The 19,188-nt window shown below is 47.1% G+C and overlaps 1 protein-coding gene across 1 annotated transcript in view; it reads right to left on the reverse strand.

Moving 5' to 3' along the window:
* LOC124556296 (plexin-B) overlaps positions 1-18,882 on the reverse strand; it is a 973,640-nt gene extending 954,758 nt beyond the window's left edge. Inside the window, exon 1 of the mRNA XM_047130271.1 lies at positions 17,878-18,882. Within this exon, the coding sequence (XP_046986227.1) occupies positions 17,878-18,882 (1,005 nt within the window). The remainder of the gene's footprint in view (positions 1-17,877) is intronic.
* Between the last annotated feature and the right edge of the window lie 306 nt (positions 18,883-19,188).

Below are 19,188 nucleotides of genomic sequence, written 5' to 3' on the forward strand. Positions count from 1 at the left end.
GTGGCTAGAAGAGTAGGCACGGGTGCTTTTTCACAATGAGAATACCACGAAATGATCGCAAAAATGTTCGACTGGCTCTGACGAATAGACCTATGACAACAGCTGGAGTCCGGGGAAGGTTTACAGAAAGGATGCCGCTACGAACCGTCGGTAACAAATTATTAAAAGCTCTGTTAAGATTTCGGGGTGACGTCGTTCACGGCTGATGCCCTAGCACAGATAGCAAGGGTTTTCATGGTGCAGAGCCAGAGTCACCTTAGGCGCTGAATTGCATTCTGTGCTGTTCTGGTGAAAGGCTAAAGGGAGCAGCGGTTCTCGAGACTCATGCTTTCGCAGTTCCTGGAATCATGGTGTGGGAAGATCTTAGTTATGACATGAGGACTGATTTGGTACTTCTCGCTTTCTGTGTCGCTTGCTATGCTGAATTACACTGATGGCAATGCGCCAGTTCGATACTTATCAAACATGGTAGAGATGTTCATCACATTAAATGTGTGAGATGTTTTAACTTTCATGCTGGCCAGCGTGTGGCAAGAATGGCAAGTCCTACTGTCACATCCATCATGAAGTGAAACCAAATTGTATATTCGAGCTGGATAATGGAAGACTCCACACCGCACTTCACATCACAAACGCCTTGAAGAATGTACGGATCCTAGACTAGCCTGCCCGGATTCCTGATCTGTCACTCAGGACGCATGTTTTGGATGTGGTGGGAAGACGTATATTTTCATACCAGACTCCAATCTCCATTCTACATGAACTGACACAGCATGTGTTTTAGGCACGACAAGAACTTCCTCCAGATGATACACTCCTGGAAATTGAAATAAGAACACCGTGAATTCATTGTCCCAGGAAGGGGAAACTTTATTGACACATTCCTGGGGTCAGGTACATCACATGATCACACTGACAGAACCACAGGCACATAGACACAGGCAACAGAGCATGCACAATGTCGGCACTAGTACAGTGTATATCCACCTTTCGCAGCAATGCAGGCTGCTATTCTCCCATGGAGACGATCGTAGAGATGCTGGATGTAGTCCTGTGGAACGGCATGCCATGCCATTTCCACCTGGCGCCTCAGTTGGACCAGCGTTCGTGCTGGACGTGCAGACCGCGTGAGACGACGCTTCATCCAGTCCCAAACATGCTCAATGGGGGACAGATCCGGAGATCTTGCTGGCCAGGGTAGTTGACTTACACCTTCTAGAGCACGTTGGGTGGCACGGGATACATGCGGACGTGCATTGTCCTGTTGGAACAGCAAGTTCCCTTGCCGGTCTAGGAATGGTAGAACGATGGGTTCGATGACGGTTTGGATGTACCGTGCACTATTCAGTGTCCCCTCGACGATCACCAGTGGTGTACGGCCAGTGTAGGAGATCGCTCCCCACACCATGATGCCGGGTGTTGGCCCTGTGTGCCTCGGTCGTATGCAGTCCTGATTGTGGCGCTCACCTGCACGGCGCCAAACACGCATACGACCATCATTGGCACCAAGGCAGAAGCGACTCTCATCGCTGAAGACGACACGTCTCCATTCGTCCCTCCATTCACGCTTGTCGCGACACCACTGGAGGCGGGCTGCACGATGTTGGGGCGTGAGCGGAAGACGGCCTAACGGTGTGCGGGACCGTAGCCCAGCTTCATGGAGACGGTTGCGAATGGTCCTCGCCGATACCCCAGGAGCAACAGTGTCCCTAATTTGCTGGGAAGTGACGGTGCGGTCCCCTACGGCACTGCGTAGGATCCTACGGTCTTGGCGTGCATCCGTGCGTCGCTGCGGTTCGGTCCCAGGTCGACGGGCACGTGCACCTTCCGCCGACCACTGGCGACAACATCGATGTACTGTGGAGACCTCACGCCCCACGTGTTGAGCAATTCGGCGGTACGTCCACCCGGCCTCCCGCATGCCCACTATACGCCCTCGCTCAAAGTCCGTCAACTGCACATACGGTTCACGTCCACGCTGTCGCGGCATGCTACCAGTGTTAAAGACTGCGATGGAGCTCCGTATGCCACGGCAAACTGGCTGACACTGACGGCGGCGGTGCACAAATGCTGCGCAGCTAGCGCCATTCGACGGCCAACACCGCGGTTCCTGGTGTGTCCGCTGTGCCGTGCGTGTGATCATTGCTTGTACAGCCCTCTCGCAGTGTCCGGAGCAAGTATGGTGGGTCTGACACACCGGTGTCAATGTGTTCTTTTTTCCATTTCCAGGAGTGTATTTGGAGATATTGCTCCCATGGCACAGAGGGGGTCACCCCTTCTACTGATGTCGATGAAATTAGTTCCGACTGGACATTTAAAATACAGCTACATCCACATACGTCGCAAGCCACCGTACAGTGCATGGCGGAGGGTACCACAAACCATTACCAGTCGTTTCCTATCCTGTTCCATTCGCAAATAAAGCGAGAGAAAATCGACTGTCTAAAAGCCTCGGTACGAGCCCTAATTTCTCGCATATCACCTTCGTGGTCCATACTCGAAATGTTTGTTGGGGAAAGTAGAACTGTTCCGCAGTCGGCCTCAAGTGTCAGTTCCTTACATCTCCACAATGCTACTTAGCCTAAAGAGCGTCGTCTTCCCTCCAGATATTCCCATCTGAGTTAACGAAACATCTCCGTATTACTTGCGTGCAGATCTAACCTATCGGTAACAAACCTAGTAGCACGCTTCCGAATTGCTTTGATGTCTTCCTTTAATCTGACCTGATGCGGACCCCAAACACTCGAACAATACTCAAGAATGTGTCGCACTAGCATTTTATACCGCGTCTCCTATATGGATGAACTACACTTTCCCAAAATTCTCCCAACAGAACGAAGTCGAGCATTCGCCTTACCTACAACCAAACTGACGTGTTCATTCCACTTTAGATCGCTTTGCAACGTTACGCGTCGATATTTAATCAATGAGAATGTGTCTAGCAGCTCGTTTCTAATCTGTATTCGAATGTCGGAGAATTTTTTTATTCTGCTGTCCTGCATTATCTTGCATTTATTTTACATTTCCAGAAAACTGACATTCACACACCAACTTGACATTTTGTGTATAAAAAGAATAAGAGTGGTTCTATCACACTTCCTGGGGCACTCCTGACGATACCCTTGTCTGATGCACACTCGCTACCAGAGACAAGCCGGCAGCTGTGGCCGAGCGGTTTTAGGCGCTTCAGTCCGGAACAGCGCTGCCGCTACGGTCGCAGGTTCGAATCCTGCCTCGGGCATGGATGTGTATGATGTCCTTAGGTTAGTTAGGTTTAAGTAGTTCTAAGTCTAGGGGACTGATGACCTCAGATGTTAAGTCCCATAGTGCTTAGAGCCATTTTTGATCAGGAACAACGTACTGGGTTCTATTGCTTCAAAAAGTCTTCGAGCTACTCACACGTTTGGGAACGTATTCCGTATCCTCGGACCTATAAGAGCCTGCAGTGAGACACCCTGGCAAATTCTGGGTGATCAAAAAGTCAGTATAAATTTGAAAACTGAATAAATCACGGAATAATGTAGATAGAGAGGTACAAATTGACACACATGCTCGGAATGACATGGGGTTTTGTTAGAACCAAAAAAATACAAAAGTTCAAAAACTGTCCGACAGATGGCGCTTCATCTGATCAGAATAGCAATAATTAGCATAACAAAGTAAGACAAAGCAAAGATGATGATCTTTACAGGAAATGCTCAATATGTCCACCATCATTCCTCAACAATAGCTGTAGTCGAGGAATAATGTTGTTAACAGCACTGTAAAGCATGTCCGGAGTTATGGTGAAGCACTGGCGTCGGATGTTGTCTTTCAGCATCCCTAAAGATGTCGGTAGATCACGATACACTTGCGACTTCTGGTAACCCCAAAGCCAATAATCGCACAGACTGAGGTCTGGCGACCCGGGAGGCCAAGCATGACGAAAGTGGCGGCTGAGCACACGATCATCACCAAACGACGCGCGCAAGAGATCCTTGACGCGTCTAGCGATATGGGGTGGTTCTAATAAAACCCCATGTCATTACAAGCACGTGTGTCAATTTTTACCTCTCTATCTACATTATTCCGTGGTTTATTAAGTTTTCAAATTTATACTGACTTTTTGATCACCCGGTACTTTCTGGGTATCTAGGAGTATGGAATTTGCCTGTTGCTCTCCATCCACGGTTTGTAGGACATAATGTGAGGAAAAAGCAAGCTGAGTTTCGCACGAGTGATGCTTTCTAAAACCATGCTCATTCGTGGACATAAGCTTCTCAGTCTCAAGGAAATGTACTAAATTCGAACTCATTATATGTTCAAGAATTCTGCAGCAAAACAATGTTACGAATATTGGTCTTTAATGTTGTGGTCCGTTCTTCTACCGTTCTTATATGTATGAGTTTCCATTCGCTTGAGATTTTGCGCTGGGCGGGAGAGTCACGATAAATGCAACATAAGTAAGACTCTGATTTCTCGGAGTATTCTCTATACCACCGAATCAGGACTCAGTCTGAAATGTGACGAACATTTTCACCAATTTTAATGAACATCGGACTGGTGCTTCATGGTGTAACACCATTTCCGTCAGTGTAATTCAGTACAGCTGGCAATACACAAAGCAAATGAATTTGAGATAAATGTTACTGACACCTCATATTCTCACGTTATACAAAAGAGGGCTTTCCATATAATTCGCTTCGCCAGACTGAATGCGTACGAAAGCTTCTGCTGCATTATGAAAACCCTCAACAAGACAACATTCAGTCCGATATACCCACCGGGAGGGTATGATTTTTTAAAGAGTTGAAGAGTGAGCGATTTGACAGAGGGGGGACGAAAGCGGCGGCAGTGCGCAGGCCCGGGCAGACAGTCGGCCGCCGCCGAAGATGGTGCTGTGCGAGACCATCTGACAGCCGTCTCAATTAGCATCTCATTGTATCTGTTAACGGTGACGGCGTGAATTAGTCAGACCTGTTAAAACCGTTTTCTGCACCACTGCAACAGCCACAACAGTCAAAAATTCCAACGAAGACAGCAGCCGCAACAGACTGCTACCAAATTGTGGAGCGCGCTATTAAAATCCGTACCAAAAAGAACATTTATCCTGTTGAAAGACGAGATAATTGAAGCCAAGGGTGCATCAGAAAAAAATATCTGGGTGTTATAGTTCGACATAGCTGAAACTCCACTATGTAATGGCTCATAAAAAGACAATCACTCTTTCAAAATAATGATCAAGTCCTGCACATCTATATGTCGTGCTAGACTATGAGCAATACACGAATGTAAAACTTCAGTTTCTGTACGGTATAAATGATACCATGCACTGAAGCGCCAAGGAAACTGGTATAGGCATTCGCATTCAAATACAGAGACATGTAAACAGGCAGAATACGGCGCCGTGTTCGGCAACGCCTATATAAGACAACATGTGTCTGGCGCAGTTGTTAGACCGGTTACTGCTGCTACAATGGCAGGTTATCAAGATTTAAGTGAGTTTGAACGTGGTGTTATAGTCGGCGCACAAGCAATGGGACACAGCATCTCCGAAGCAACGATGAAGTGCGGATTTTCCCTTACGACCTTTTCAAGAGTGTACTGTGAATATCAGGAATCCGGTAAAACATCAAATCTCCGACTTCGCTGAGGCCGAAAAAAGATCTAGCAAGACCGGGACCAACGACGACTGAACAGAATCGTTCAACGTGACACAAGTGCAACCCTTCCACAAATTGCTTCAGATTTCAGTACTGGGCCTTCAGCGAGTGTCAGCGTGCGAACCGTTCAACGAAGGCCCACTCCTGTAACATTGAGGGCTGCACGACAGACAACTTTACGCCTCGCATGGCGCGTCAAAACCGACATTGGACTGTTGCTGACCGCTGCGACAATTCATCCTTGTGCTCACTATACCAGTCCTTTAGGATGAGAGCTGTGTAAACACGGGTCCTGTCATCTTGGAACACAGCATCACTATTGGGATACAAACGTTGTACCGTGGGATGGACAAAATAGTCATATAATCCTTGGTAGGAATGCTACTTTGCAGAGTAACCATAGGGACCAAGAAATACTGCAATATGGCTGCCCAAGTCATCATCCAGCTACCGCCATATTTCACTCTTAGGACGCAAACTCAACCAGAAGTTGGAAACGACGTGAAACAAGACTCATCCGACCAAACGACATTCTTCCATTTCTCAGTACGAGTAGTCCTGGTTTTATGGCTTCGGCACCACGTTTCCCTATCACGGGCATTTGCATTACTGATGAGTGGTTTTGGAGTCCCACCTCATCCTACATTCCTTGATTACGAAGCTCCCTTCGTGTTGTTTTGATGGTGACAGAGTTCACCGACAGTCAGTTCTTCAATGACTTTTGCAGCTGTCGTCCTCTTATTTTTCGTCAAAATCGTCTTCAACGACTGTCCATCACGATAACTTAACACACACTTTCGTTCGCGTTGCAGCTTAGCGGATGATATTTTTCCGTTTTCCCCGTAACTGATAGATCTTCAATACGACGTCCCTTGAAACATCGAACACTTCGGTTCCTTGGTTGGGGAAGCCCCAGCCATAAGATCACCAGCGATTTGCCAACGTTTGAATTCACTTCACTCCGCCATACTGCACTCACAACAACACTGAACAATGTTCTGACCACGACAGACACGCGCAATGTATTGTCGACATTGGGCATGTGCCGTTCGCGGTCTAATACAACAGTGTAACCTGAAGGCTTGGCTAGCATCTGCATTTACGTTCAAGCAAGCATTTCTCACCTTGCTTCCATATTTTTCTCCAACCCTCGTATTTCAACACATGCAAACAATCTCATAGTAGTTTATCTGCTGCGACCTAACAATAATACAGCTGCGAAGGCAATTACAGACGAGATGGCGTGGAGATTTTTTAAAAAATGTTGTTTCGTTCAGAAGATGTATGGTGAAAATCGCCATAGTGCTCATCTGATCTTCGGTGGTTCCATCACCAAGTCCTTCGCAGATGTCTGTCCTTTCTTGTCCAACTGAGCTAGTGCACCGTTATTAATGATCGTGATGACGACGAGGTTTTAGACCGATCCTAAAGGAAGGAAGAGCAGAGTTTCACTACTCGTCGACGAAGAGGTCAGTAAACACGGAACACAAACTCCCACTGGACACAGATGCAGAACATAATTGGCTATGTCCATTTCAAAGGAATTAGCAGTAACTGATTTAGGGAACTACGGAAATCATTGATAACTGGACGAAGATTTGAACCTCGTTCCTCTCGAATGGGAGCCCTATGCCTTAAGCAACCCGATGCTTCCTACTATACGGTAATATTGCAGTGAATTTAATTCTTTTCGAGTAATTTTTGCCGGAAGCTCCAGAGGATGCGATAAGCTATGGCCGCAGTCCACCACACGTACCGTGAAAGTGTATCTTTCATTCCCATGTGATCCCAGCAGAACTTCATCGTCCATTCAGGTTGTTAATTTTCATGCGCAGTCCGTTCCGCCGCAGACTTAATTGCTTTCTAAAATAAACACAGTTTATTCCTCTCTTTAAAAACTGTGTGTCTGTGAACCAAGATCGACTGGGCATTTCGGTTAGCAGCCGGAACTTGTTTGCAAATCTACAGCTAGCCGACAAGCAGACACATTGCTATACAAAGCAGTGGAAAATGGAAATGAGCGTTTGGCGTCATTGGCCGGGAGGCCCCTCGCGGGGCAGGTCCGGCCGCCATATCGCAGGTCTTATTACATTCGGCGCCACATTGGGCGACCTGCACGCCGGATAGGGGATGAAATGATGATGAACACAACACAACACCCAGTCCCTGAGCGGAGAAAATCTCCGACCCAGCCGGGAATCGAACCCGGGCCCAGAGGACGGTAATCCGTCACGCTGACCACTCAGCTACTGGGGCGGACATACAAAGCAGTGACTTATTTCCTTACACGCAAGAACGAGGTGTTCATCGACAAAGATAAACTGCAGAAGTGTGCACACTGTTGTTAGCCACTACACGTACCGGAAACCGCAGCAGATAAGTGACAATAGCCTGCAGCATGAGATGCTTAACTCTGGATTTAAACATAGGATTTAAGCTTGACATTGGTTCACATTGAGTTATTTTGGCCTTACACGTGGTAACTGAATGCCGAAGATGACTCTAAACTGAGGAGCATTTCGCGTCACGAAAACTGATGCACCGAGAAATTATAACTCAGCGGGAACTGTGCTTAGGATCGTTCTCAGTTATGGCACTGTAGTGTTGACGTTGACGTGGTGCTGTGGACATTTTCAAATATTTCGATTTCAAATCAATGAGAAACATATTTCCATCATGTGGTACTGGGCATGAAGTCTGGAAAGCAAAAAACACTGCCAACAAGTTTAGATTAGTTCGCATGCAATTGCGTGGGGCACAGTGCAGGTAGCGGGAATCTAATTTATCAGACATCTCTCAATCAGTTGTTAGAGTCACAACAATTAGTTAACACAACAGAGAGTTGGTTTTCTCTTACGGAGTATGACTCCTGGCGTAGCGAATAAGTTCCAGACTACGGACTCAACGGACCGGAGTTCGATCGCCCGATGATTTTGTGAATCTTAATGACTTACTCCTTCCTTCACTTCTGTTGATGATTGGTTTATATAGAAAATGCAATGTCTTAGGTCGTTTAAAGTACATGTTAAACTGTAGGTCCTTATGTAGCTGGTTGTGTAAGTTAGTTTCGAGATCGGAGGATGGTAAGGATGTACCGCTTTTAGTAGGACTATATCTATTGCACCTACATCTATACTCTGCAAACCACCTTATGGCGTGTGGCGGAGGGTACTTTGTGTGCAATTATAGCTTCCCCCTTTTCCTGTTCCAGCTGCGAATGGTTCGCAGGAAGAACGATTGTCCAGTTATTTACGTTTTGACGCTTAGCTCATCGTGTTTCAATAATTTAGGCTAATTTTTAAATTCATTTGTGCATTTGTTTACGTGAATTTGTTTGGTGATTTTTGCATGTGTGATTTTCTGCCCCTCTTGCGTCTTTTTGCGGCTAGAAGGTATTGCGCCTCCTCCATTGTACGGAACATCACATACACGCAAACCATCACTTACACTGTCTTTGTTACACAGATATCTTTCTAATTTGATCTTCATGGTCTTTTCGCAAGTTATACATGGGAGGAAGCAATACATTGGTTGACTCTTCTAGAAACGAGCACTCTAGAAATTTTAGCAGTAGACCATGCCGTAATGCAAAACACCTGTCTTGCTGCGTCTGCTTTCGCGATTACTGAATAAAACGGTAAAGAAAATTGCTGTTCTTCTTTGGATCTTCTCTATTTCTTCTATCACTCCTCTCTGGTGTGGGTATCACACTAACGAGTAATGTTCAGACATTGGCCGAGCAAATGTTTTGTAAGTCGCCTCCTTTGTTGGTGGACTTTATTTCCAGTGGATTCTTTGAATGAATCTCAAGCCTGGTATCTACCTTACTTACGATTAATTTTATGTTGTCGTCCCACTTTAAATCGCTCCGTACGCATACTTCCACTGATTGTTCTGCTATCGTGTAATCATACAGGAAAGAGCCTATCTGTCTATGTATGTATTCACAATATGTTACGTTTGTTTACGCTGAGGGTCAACTGGCACTCCCTGCACCAAATGTCGACTCTCTACAGATATTCCCGCATTTCACTACAATACACCTGCGTCGACATTTCCCTGTACAGAACGGCATCATCCTCGAAGAGCCTTATCGAACTGTCGACGTAATCGAGTAGGTCATTTAAATAAACTATAAAAAGGAATACTTCTTTAACACTCTCTTGGTGTACGCCGGAAATTACTTTTACGTCTGAAAATTACTCTCCATTGAGAATGACATGCTGTGGTCTGTTTGCTGGAAGAGTGAAGCTCTGTAGTCTTCAAGCAGATCTTTGGGTTGGTGAGAGCTAGCTTTACCATTGCGTCGTAGAAGGGGAGAGGTTGTGTAACTTGTAAATAATGAGAATATTAACGATTTTGTATGTGTACCACTAGATACTCTTAAAATTTATTAACTGTCATCAGCACTACAACTCTGACGACGATCTGCACGTAACTTAGGAAATTATGGTCAATAAATGCCACCGTATGACAATGAGCCTGCAGAGGGTCAAACGCTAGCATATGGCAGGTTGAGTATCCCACTACAAGAAACAACAACTGGTTGCTCTTTCTGTCGCAATATACATCTATTTACACCTTATTCGCAGTATTAAGCGCCGTCCAGAATTGAAAACACAATTTTAAAATAAAGCACTAGTAATTACCGAATGTAACTTGTCTTATCATTTGTGATAATTGTCTCGGAGAACTCTTGGGTAGTCAGGGTAAGACAGAAATAAGTAAAGAAACCAAATCAACAACCTTTTGCGGTGAACGGTGAACCCTGAGACGCCTGTGCTTTCCACATGACTGTTCTCTTCTGTCAGTTGAGCTACAGACTTCGGCCATTCTTGTTTCTGAACGGACGAGATCCCGAATTACGCGTTGATCTACACTTAGTTGACACAAGTCATGGTATTGCGATGTGCACATATACGAATGGCGGTAGTATCGCGTAAACAAGGTAAAAAAGGCAGGGAATTGGTGGAGCTGTTGTTTGTACTCAGGTGGAAAGTGTCCGACGTGCTTATGGCAACATGACAGGAATTAACAGTCTTTGAACGCGGAATGGTGGTTGCACTTAGACGCATGGGATATTCCATTTTGTAAATAGGAAATTCAATATACCAAGATCCACAGTGTCACGAGTGTGCGGGGAATACCAAATTTCAAGCATTACCTCTCACCACGGAAAACGCAGTGGCCGGTGGCCTTCGCTTAACGACCGAGAGCAGTGGCGTTTGCGTGGAGTCGTCAGTGATAACAGACAAGCAACACTGCGTGAAATAGCCGCAGATTCTTGCGGATACTGATGACGACAGTACCTGAACGTCCCATGAGTTTCACGTTTTCGACGCACTAGCTCCTAGTCTTGTGGGAACCGCAGTTTGCCCTTGCTCGATGCTATTTAGTCTATTTTCGAGGTGTATGTACATATAGAATAGGCTAACTGCTTCCCTTGCGTTGTCGGTACATGCTATATATCCTTCGCACGTAAGGCGTTCGTCTCATGGCCTCAATAATGTTGGAGTGGCCGCAGCACTCTGGCGCACTGTCCATTTTTTCAGACTTAAGGATTTTTTCTGTATTGGATATGCAATTATTACAACATTTTTCCACTAAGCACTCAAACGCAAAACGCGCCCATGGTAAATTGATTTACTCTGTACAGGAATGTTACAAAAATGTTATGTGAGTACTTGGAAAATATAGGGAGTACAAGCTCGGACCGGGCGCAGGATGAGGAGGAAAATCGATAGTGTCCTGTTCAAATGAACCATACTAGCATTTGAATTAAGAAATTTGCGGAAAACACGGAAAACCTGAACGGAGACAGGTGTTCTGGGATCTGAATCCCCATCCTTCTGAACGCGAGTCCAGGGACTCAACCGCTGCACCACATAGGTCGGTCTGAATTATGCGTCGGTAAGAATATTGCAGCAGAAACACCCATTAACACTACATAAGATGATCAGATTATGAGAAACATTTTGATGAACGTGAACAATTGAACCAACACTTTTTTACAAAATTTTGCATCTGTAGCTCCGCATAAAATCTTTTAAAAAGGTAACCTCTCCCACAATTTCTTAGTTTCAAAGGAAAACATTGTGTACGTGGATTTTAAAGTTTTTTGCTTACTGATATTTGAAGCATAAAAGAGAAGAGACCAGTTTATAACGAACTTCTGATCTTTTTCAAACCCTTCATCGAACTTCGTAGATGTACTATAATAATTTTATTGTATGATGGCATGAGAAGAGAGTGAAAAATCGTAGTGGTAAAGGATATTACGACGGTTTCTAGTGATATGCATTTTTCTTTTTTGTGAAACTCTGTACAGTTTATATATCACGACGTGGGACATTCTCATGTATCAGTGAAACATAGTTCCCATTCGTTCCGTGAAACTTACTCTTTCCTGCATTGTTAGGGATGGACATATGTGGGGCCAATCAAATGTTTTAACGCAATGTTGCTTGAGCTTCAGGCGAATGGGCATGCGTCATATCATTTTCCCTTGGTCCTACTGTTAAGTCAGAGTGTATTAGGTAAGAATGGATTTTCTTAATCTACGGGAAACATATGTGTCGGTGGCTCTACGTAACAAGTTACAACTATGTGCCGGACTGGGAGTTCGACCCAGATCCTTGCTTGTTGCTGGCAGCGCGCTACCAACTGCACGCGCGACGGACGGACTCAAAGCATTTCGCCTCCTTCCCCTTGTTCGCCTCGTAGACTGAGAGAATTAATTCTCTCCAACAGTTGTGAGGCTGTGGGTAAGCCGAAGTACCCTTTGTATCCATCCTCTCGCAGATGCTAGTGTCTCAGGTCCGTGGGAGAACATTTCCAGACGTTACAAGTAAAGGGGAGAAGCCTTTGAAAGACGATACTTTGAAGCGAAGGGAAATGAGGATTAACGTATGGTGGACGACGAGGTCATTACAACCGATTTATGCTTCGCGAGATAGGAGACGTCCGCAGATGGATCATCTGGTAGCTGATTGGCCGCGGAAAGCAAAGGACTTGTTCGAGTTCTAGTCTGGTCACATAGGTTTAAAATACGACACGCAGTCAACGCAGAGTATATTGAATGTTCTTCCACATTAATTTAGTGTGCACTGTAAACGTTCTCTAACTCTGCCTGACAGAGCTACGAGGGCTCGTTGAAAAGTAATGCCTTCGATTTTTTAAAGTGAAGACTCTTACAGCTTTTTAAATTAAACAAACGTTATTAACATTCTACACCTTTACCCATAATTACGTATTTGCAGCCCTCTTCCGCTAGAGGGCTCCGAACGGTTGCGTAGCAGACACGTCTTCGCTGGTCATGGCGCTCAATTCGAAGAGGAACTCATCGCTGAAGACAATCCTACTCCAGTCGGTGAGATACCAGGCAGAAGACGAATCTGGAGGCGCCCTGGACAGTGGTTGGATACCAACCTGACCGTTGCCGGCCATACAGTCAGACAACCAGGCGTCTTGGTCTGGGGTTCTTTTCATAGAAGGACTCCTTCGGTTGTCATCCACTGCACCCATACAGCACAGCGGTACGTCGACGATATACTACGCCCCGTTTTGTTGTCTTTCTTGGCAAGCCATTCTAGGGTTAGGTTTCAGCGTCGCCCGCACACGACAGTAGCTTTTACTGCTTGTCTTCATGCTTGCCAAACCCTACTCCGCCCAGCAAGGCCGCCAGATCTCTTCCCAATAGACAACGTTTGGAGTAATATGGGCAAGGATCTCCTACCGTCTCGTGATTTTGGCTATCATACGCGCCAGTCAGACAGCATTTGGCGCAGTATCCCCGATGAGGCCATCCAACAACTCTAAATCAATGCTAAGCCGAATAACTGTTTACATAAGGGCCAGAGGTGGACGAATTCGTTATTGACTTGCTCAATTTGTGAAGCTATTTCTCTCGAGTAAATCATCCAATTTGTCTGAAACTGTAATAACTTATTTGTTTGTGCATGCACATCACATCTATCGATTTCTTGGTTCAAATGGCTCTGAGCACTATGGGACTCAACTGCTGAGGTCATTAGTCCCCTAGAACTTAGAACTAGTTAAACCTAACTAACCTAAGGACATCACACACATCCATGCCCGAGGCAGGATTCGAACCTGCGACCGTAGCGATCTCGCGGTTCCAGACTGCAGCGACAGAACCGCGCGGCCACTTCGGCCGGCTATCGATTTCTGTCCCATTCAGATAATGCCTTCATGGTGCACCGTTTGTTTCTTTTTTCTCTTAGGTCTTTGAGTGTATGTAAACACTTAAGGCAAAAGTCATTCGTAAAGGTCACTCTTCCGAACATCTGGCGGTGACGCATTATTTCGTTCCCTTGTGATAATGGAGAACGTGACTTGTCTCAGGTACAACCTAAATCTGCATCTATACTCTGCAAACCAAGGTGAAATGCATGGCAGAGGGTACTTCCCATTGTACAAGTTATCAGGAATTCCTACCGTTCCATTCAGGCATGGAGTGCGGGACGAATGTTTGTACAAACGCCTACGTGGGCGCTCTAATTGATTCGCTCTCGTCTTTGCAGTCCCTACGAGAGCGAAACATAGAGGTTGGTTGTATATTCCAGTACTGAGCAGTTAAGTTGGTTCTTGAAACTTAGTAATCAGGCCTTCACGAGATAGTCTGCATCTATCTTCAAGCGTTCGCCTGTATAGGTTTCTCAGCGTCTCCGTGATGCTCTCACTTGGGTCACACAAATCTGAGACCATTCATGTTGCATTTGTGTGCATATGTTGAACATCCCACGTTAGTCTTATCTGGTACGTCCCTCACACACTTCAGCGGTATTCCAGGATGGGTCGCAAGAGAGTTTTGTAAGCAATCTCCGTTGTACACTGACGGCTTTTCTATAGTATTCTGCCACCGAAACCAAGTCTACCATCTTATTTACCCACGACTGATAGTTCTACTTGAGAGGAATTCCGCCTAATGCCAGACACCACTTTATTGTTTTCCTATCAGCCAAACATGTTTGAGCACTTTTGTTTATTTTCTTTCTGAAAAAAAATGTTACATTTTGTGTAAGTTATATGAATTTCTGGCTGAAAAGTATTTATATTTGCAAAGGAGCGATTATGGTACGTCAAAAGTTTTACTTTAGGTTACATGCGGTATACTGTTATGATACTGTATATGTCACTGAGTGGAGGAGCTGTATGTTGTCCACTTACGCTAATCTTGAAGATTTAGGTCTAGGATACTACAATTGGAAATAACGGCGGTACAGTTTTGTTCACATACCTCATATGACGCCATTAGTTCTGTATGCCGGTAGCTTTAGATTATGGAGCGATCATAAAGTTTCCGTTTGGGAGCATTGCTTCTGCGTATATGCAACGTAGCACGGGTATATAAGTACCGACATGTAGGCAAGAAATTAGTGGGCATTCGCGTCTTTCTGATGTGCATGCAGTAAACGTGGAAACGTAAACTAAGGCGACATTATTACCAAATGCGTAGAAACGGGATCAACGTGTTGTTTTCAACACGGGTAGACATCCATCAGAGAATGGAGAATGTGAATGGGGCAGCCTGTCTGTCTAAAACGACCGTTGTGGAATGGTGCGTCAAGTTCCGTGCTGGTCACGATTCGACCCAAGACGCCTGTCGATCTGGGAGACCAGCCTCGAGCACCCGACTCATGACCTCTCCACACGCGATTATCACGCCTTCGCGCTCCCTTAAAAAAGGTCTCGAATGGTCGACGATTCCAGTCGGACGAGGATTTGCAGGAAGCAGTTATGGACTTCTTCACGCGGCAGGACACGGTGTTTCATCAAACGGATATCAGTCTGGGTCGTCGGTGAGACGATTGCCTCAATGATTTTGAGTGATTGGCAAATCCGATTCCGGATTGTACGACCTCCCAACAGAAACTTTTTAATCACCCCTTACATCTACCATAGAGTGCAGTCTGCAGTTCATCACCTGAAAACAACGAAAGCTTTCTATATTTACTTTTTTTTCTGCTAATTTCGGACTGAGACTCGCTCCATGTCTCTCAGAGAAAAATAAACAAAAATCTCACTGAATATAGCACAGAAAGGGCTGTAATATATCTGGGTATCAAGAAAACTATGGCAACGGCTTTGCCGCAGTGGATACACCGGTTCCCGTCAGATCACCAAAGTTAAGGGCTGTTGGGTGTGGCCAGCACTTGGGTGGGTGACCGTCCGGGCCGCTATGCGCTGTTGCCATTTTTCGGGGCGCACTCAGCCTCGTGACGCCAATTGAGGAGCTACTCTACCGAATAGTAGGGGCTCTGGTCACAGAAAACTATCATAACGACCGGGAGAGCGGTTGCTGACAGCACGCCCCTCCTATGCGCATACTCATCTGAGGATGACACGGCGGTAGGATGGTCCCGATGGACCATATGTGGCCTGACGACAGAGTGCTTTTAACAAAACTATAAAATGGAGTCCTGTATAAGGCGGAATTCCTCTCCAGTTTTTCTTAGGAAATAAGGGAAATAAGAAGAGCTACAACACCCAGATGATGATTACGACCATTCCAAATGATTAGTACTATGGGACTTAACATGCCCTAGGCTTAGAACTACTTAAACCTAACTAACCTAAGGTCATCACACACATCCATACCCGAGGCAGTATTCGAACCTGCGACCGCAGCAGCAGCACGGTTCCGGACTGCAGCGCCTAGAACCGCTAGACCACAACGGCCGGCACGACCGTTCCATTTCAAATCCCTACAACAAGGACGTGATAACAAAATCTCTCTTCGAGAATCACCTGAACTGTCAGATGAGGCACCTGCAGCTAACCCTAAATATAGATAAATGTAAATTAATGCAGATGAATAGGAAAAAGAATCCCGTAATGTTTGAATACTCCATTAGTAGTGTAGCGCTTGACACATTCACGTCCGTTAAATATTTGGGCGTAACATTGCAGAGCGATATGAAGTGGGACAATCATGTAATGGCAGTTGTGGGGAAGGCGGATAGTCGTCTTCGGTTCATTGGTAGAATTTTGGGAAGATGTGGTTCATCCGTAAAGGAGACCGCTTATAAAACACTAATACGACCTATTCTTGAGTACTGCTCCAGCGTTTGGGATCCCTATCAGGTCGGATTGAGGGAGGACTCAGAAGCAATTCAGAGGATGGGCTGCTAGATTTGTTACTGGTAGGTTTGATCATCACACGAGTGTTACGGAAATGCTTCAGGAACTCGGGGGGGAGTCACTAGAGCAGGGGTCTCCAAACTACGGCCCGCGGGCCGAAAGCGGCCCGCGGGGGCCGGAAAACCGGCCCGCGCAAGCTGGCCGGACATACCTGGTATCGGGCCCGTCAAATATTTGAGGTGGCACCTATACTGCCAACAATTGAGTTTCGAGGCCTATCGCGACCAATACACCGCGACATTGGCTCTGCTACTCGCTACAAGACTACATAACTAAACTTATTTTTGCGCCGCTCGAAATAACAATGCTTTGACATACTCTACCTCTGTTACGTCTTGCAGTAATAGTGTTGCTAACAATGATTTTGAGATTTCGTTAACTTTGCAGGGCGCTTTCGTGAAGAATGTGCAGTGCCATACTTTTATGTCGGTGAAATTCGCCAGAATAAAAAACGCCAGAATTTCGGTCAGGTACGTCCACCAATCAAAATTATGCAATTACATAAAAATCGTAATTCGTTTCAGTGCTAGCTATTGCCACAACCTTAGATTTTTGCGATTTCATCTTTCCTTTAGCCTTACATTACGGTGATCATGGAGTGCTAGGGTGCTTTAATCCCACTAGGTAGATCTCGGCCCTTATGACTTCGTGGAGGAGTCAATGTGGCCCGCGAACTAAAAAGTTTGGAGACCCCTGCTCTAGAGGAAAGGAGGCGTTCTGTTCGTGAATCGCTACTGAGGAAATTTAGAGAACCAGCATACGAGGCTTACTGCAGTACAATTTTGCTGCCGCCAACTTACATTTCGCGGAAAGACCACAAAGACAAGAGAGATTAGGGCTCTTACAGAGGCATATAGACAGTCATTTTTCCCTCGTTCTGTTTGGGAGTGGAACAGGGAGAGAAGATGCTAGTTGTGGTACGTGGTACCATCCGCCACGCACCGTACGGTGGATTGCGGAGTATGTACGTAGATGTAGATGTAGGAAGGTTTCGGGTTGCATTCGCCAAGCAGACCAGCTGTTCGACAGATTATCGCAAGTTTGTAAGACGAGGTAAAGGGAGAGTACTCACCCCAGCCATGGGGCATTTGCCGTCGAGGATGAGGCCGGACACGTATCCCATGTTGCGGTACTTGATGCTGCCGTTGAAGCACATGTGGATGTTCTCGTTGAACTTGAGCTCGACTTCGCTGAGGCTGTAGACGCAGAGGGCGGAGCGCGGCTGGGGCTCGGGCCCGATGCCGCGGCTGGGCGAGAAGGCGGCGAAGAGCGCGGGCTCCCCGGCGCGCACGCCCAGCGCCGCCGCGAGGTCCCCGCCGGCGGCCGCCACCTTGGCGTCCGTCACGATGTTGTAGCCGTCGCCGCACGACAGCGTCACCTCCGTGTAGCTGTCGTAGTTGGCGTCGTTGATGCAGGTGCGCGCCAGGCGCGACACGTGGCCCAGCTCCTCCTGGCCCGGCAGCGGGCTCTGCTTCTGCACGATCACGAAGTACGCGTAGTCGCTCGCGTTGAAGCCGTACACGTACTTGACGAGGAAGTGGTCGCGGTACTTGACGTCGATGCGCAGCAGCGACTGCTTCGAGAAGGAGTACTCGGCGAAGTTCAGCGTGTACAGGTTGCGGCTCGAGATGGCGGGCACGTCGTGGCGGTACTCGCCGTTGTTGGTGAAGGTGGTGCCCACGTACAGCACGTCGGAGCGCCCCCACTGGTTGTAGTGCTCCGGCCCGATGAACGCGTACGTCGAGGAGGTGGCGTCGTTGGCGGCGATGCTGATGGCGACGAACTCGGGCGGCAGCGAGATGTCCGCCGCCTTGTACTTGACGCACGCGCCCTGTGCCACCGAGCCGCACGCGATCAGCGTGCGGGACTCGGCGTCGAGCACGAGCACCTTGTTGTAGTTATCAGTGAGACGTTTTTCCACCGTCGAATCTGATGCGCAACCCGCCGCGTGGCACTGCGGCGAGTCGGGCCGCGGGCCCGTCACGACGCTGCGCTCGACGCGCAAGTCGGCGTCCAGCTGCAGCAGCCGGTTGACGGCGCCCACGTAGAGGCGGCCCGTCGCGGCGTCCTGCACCATGTGCAGCAGCCGCAGCCCGGCCGCGCTCCCGTTCACCCCGCCGCCCTCGTCGGGGAAGCGCGTCGCCGCGGCAGCGGCCGTCGCCACGCTCAGCGCCAGCAGCGTCCACAGCATGGCCCCCGCTCCGGCGCGCTCACGGCCGCATGCTGCCACGCCGCGCCACACGGCCTGCCGACACACCACCCCCAGTCAGACACTACCTAATACACATGTTAGAAAAAAAAACGCTAGAATGGTTTGTGAAATGAGTTGTCTAAAAATAAGAAATAAAACAGATTAGAGAAACATTTTACGGGCCTTTGAATT

Source organism: Schistocerca americana, chromosome X (assembly GCF_021461395.2).
Source record: "Schistocerca americana isolate TAMUIC-IGC-003095 chromosome X, iqSchAmer2.1, whole genome shotgun sequence".
Taxonomy (NCBI): Eukaryota; Metazoa; Arthropoda; class Insecta; order Orthoptera; family Acrididae; genus Schistocerca; species Schistocerca americana.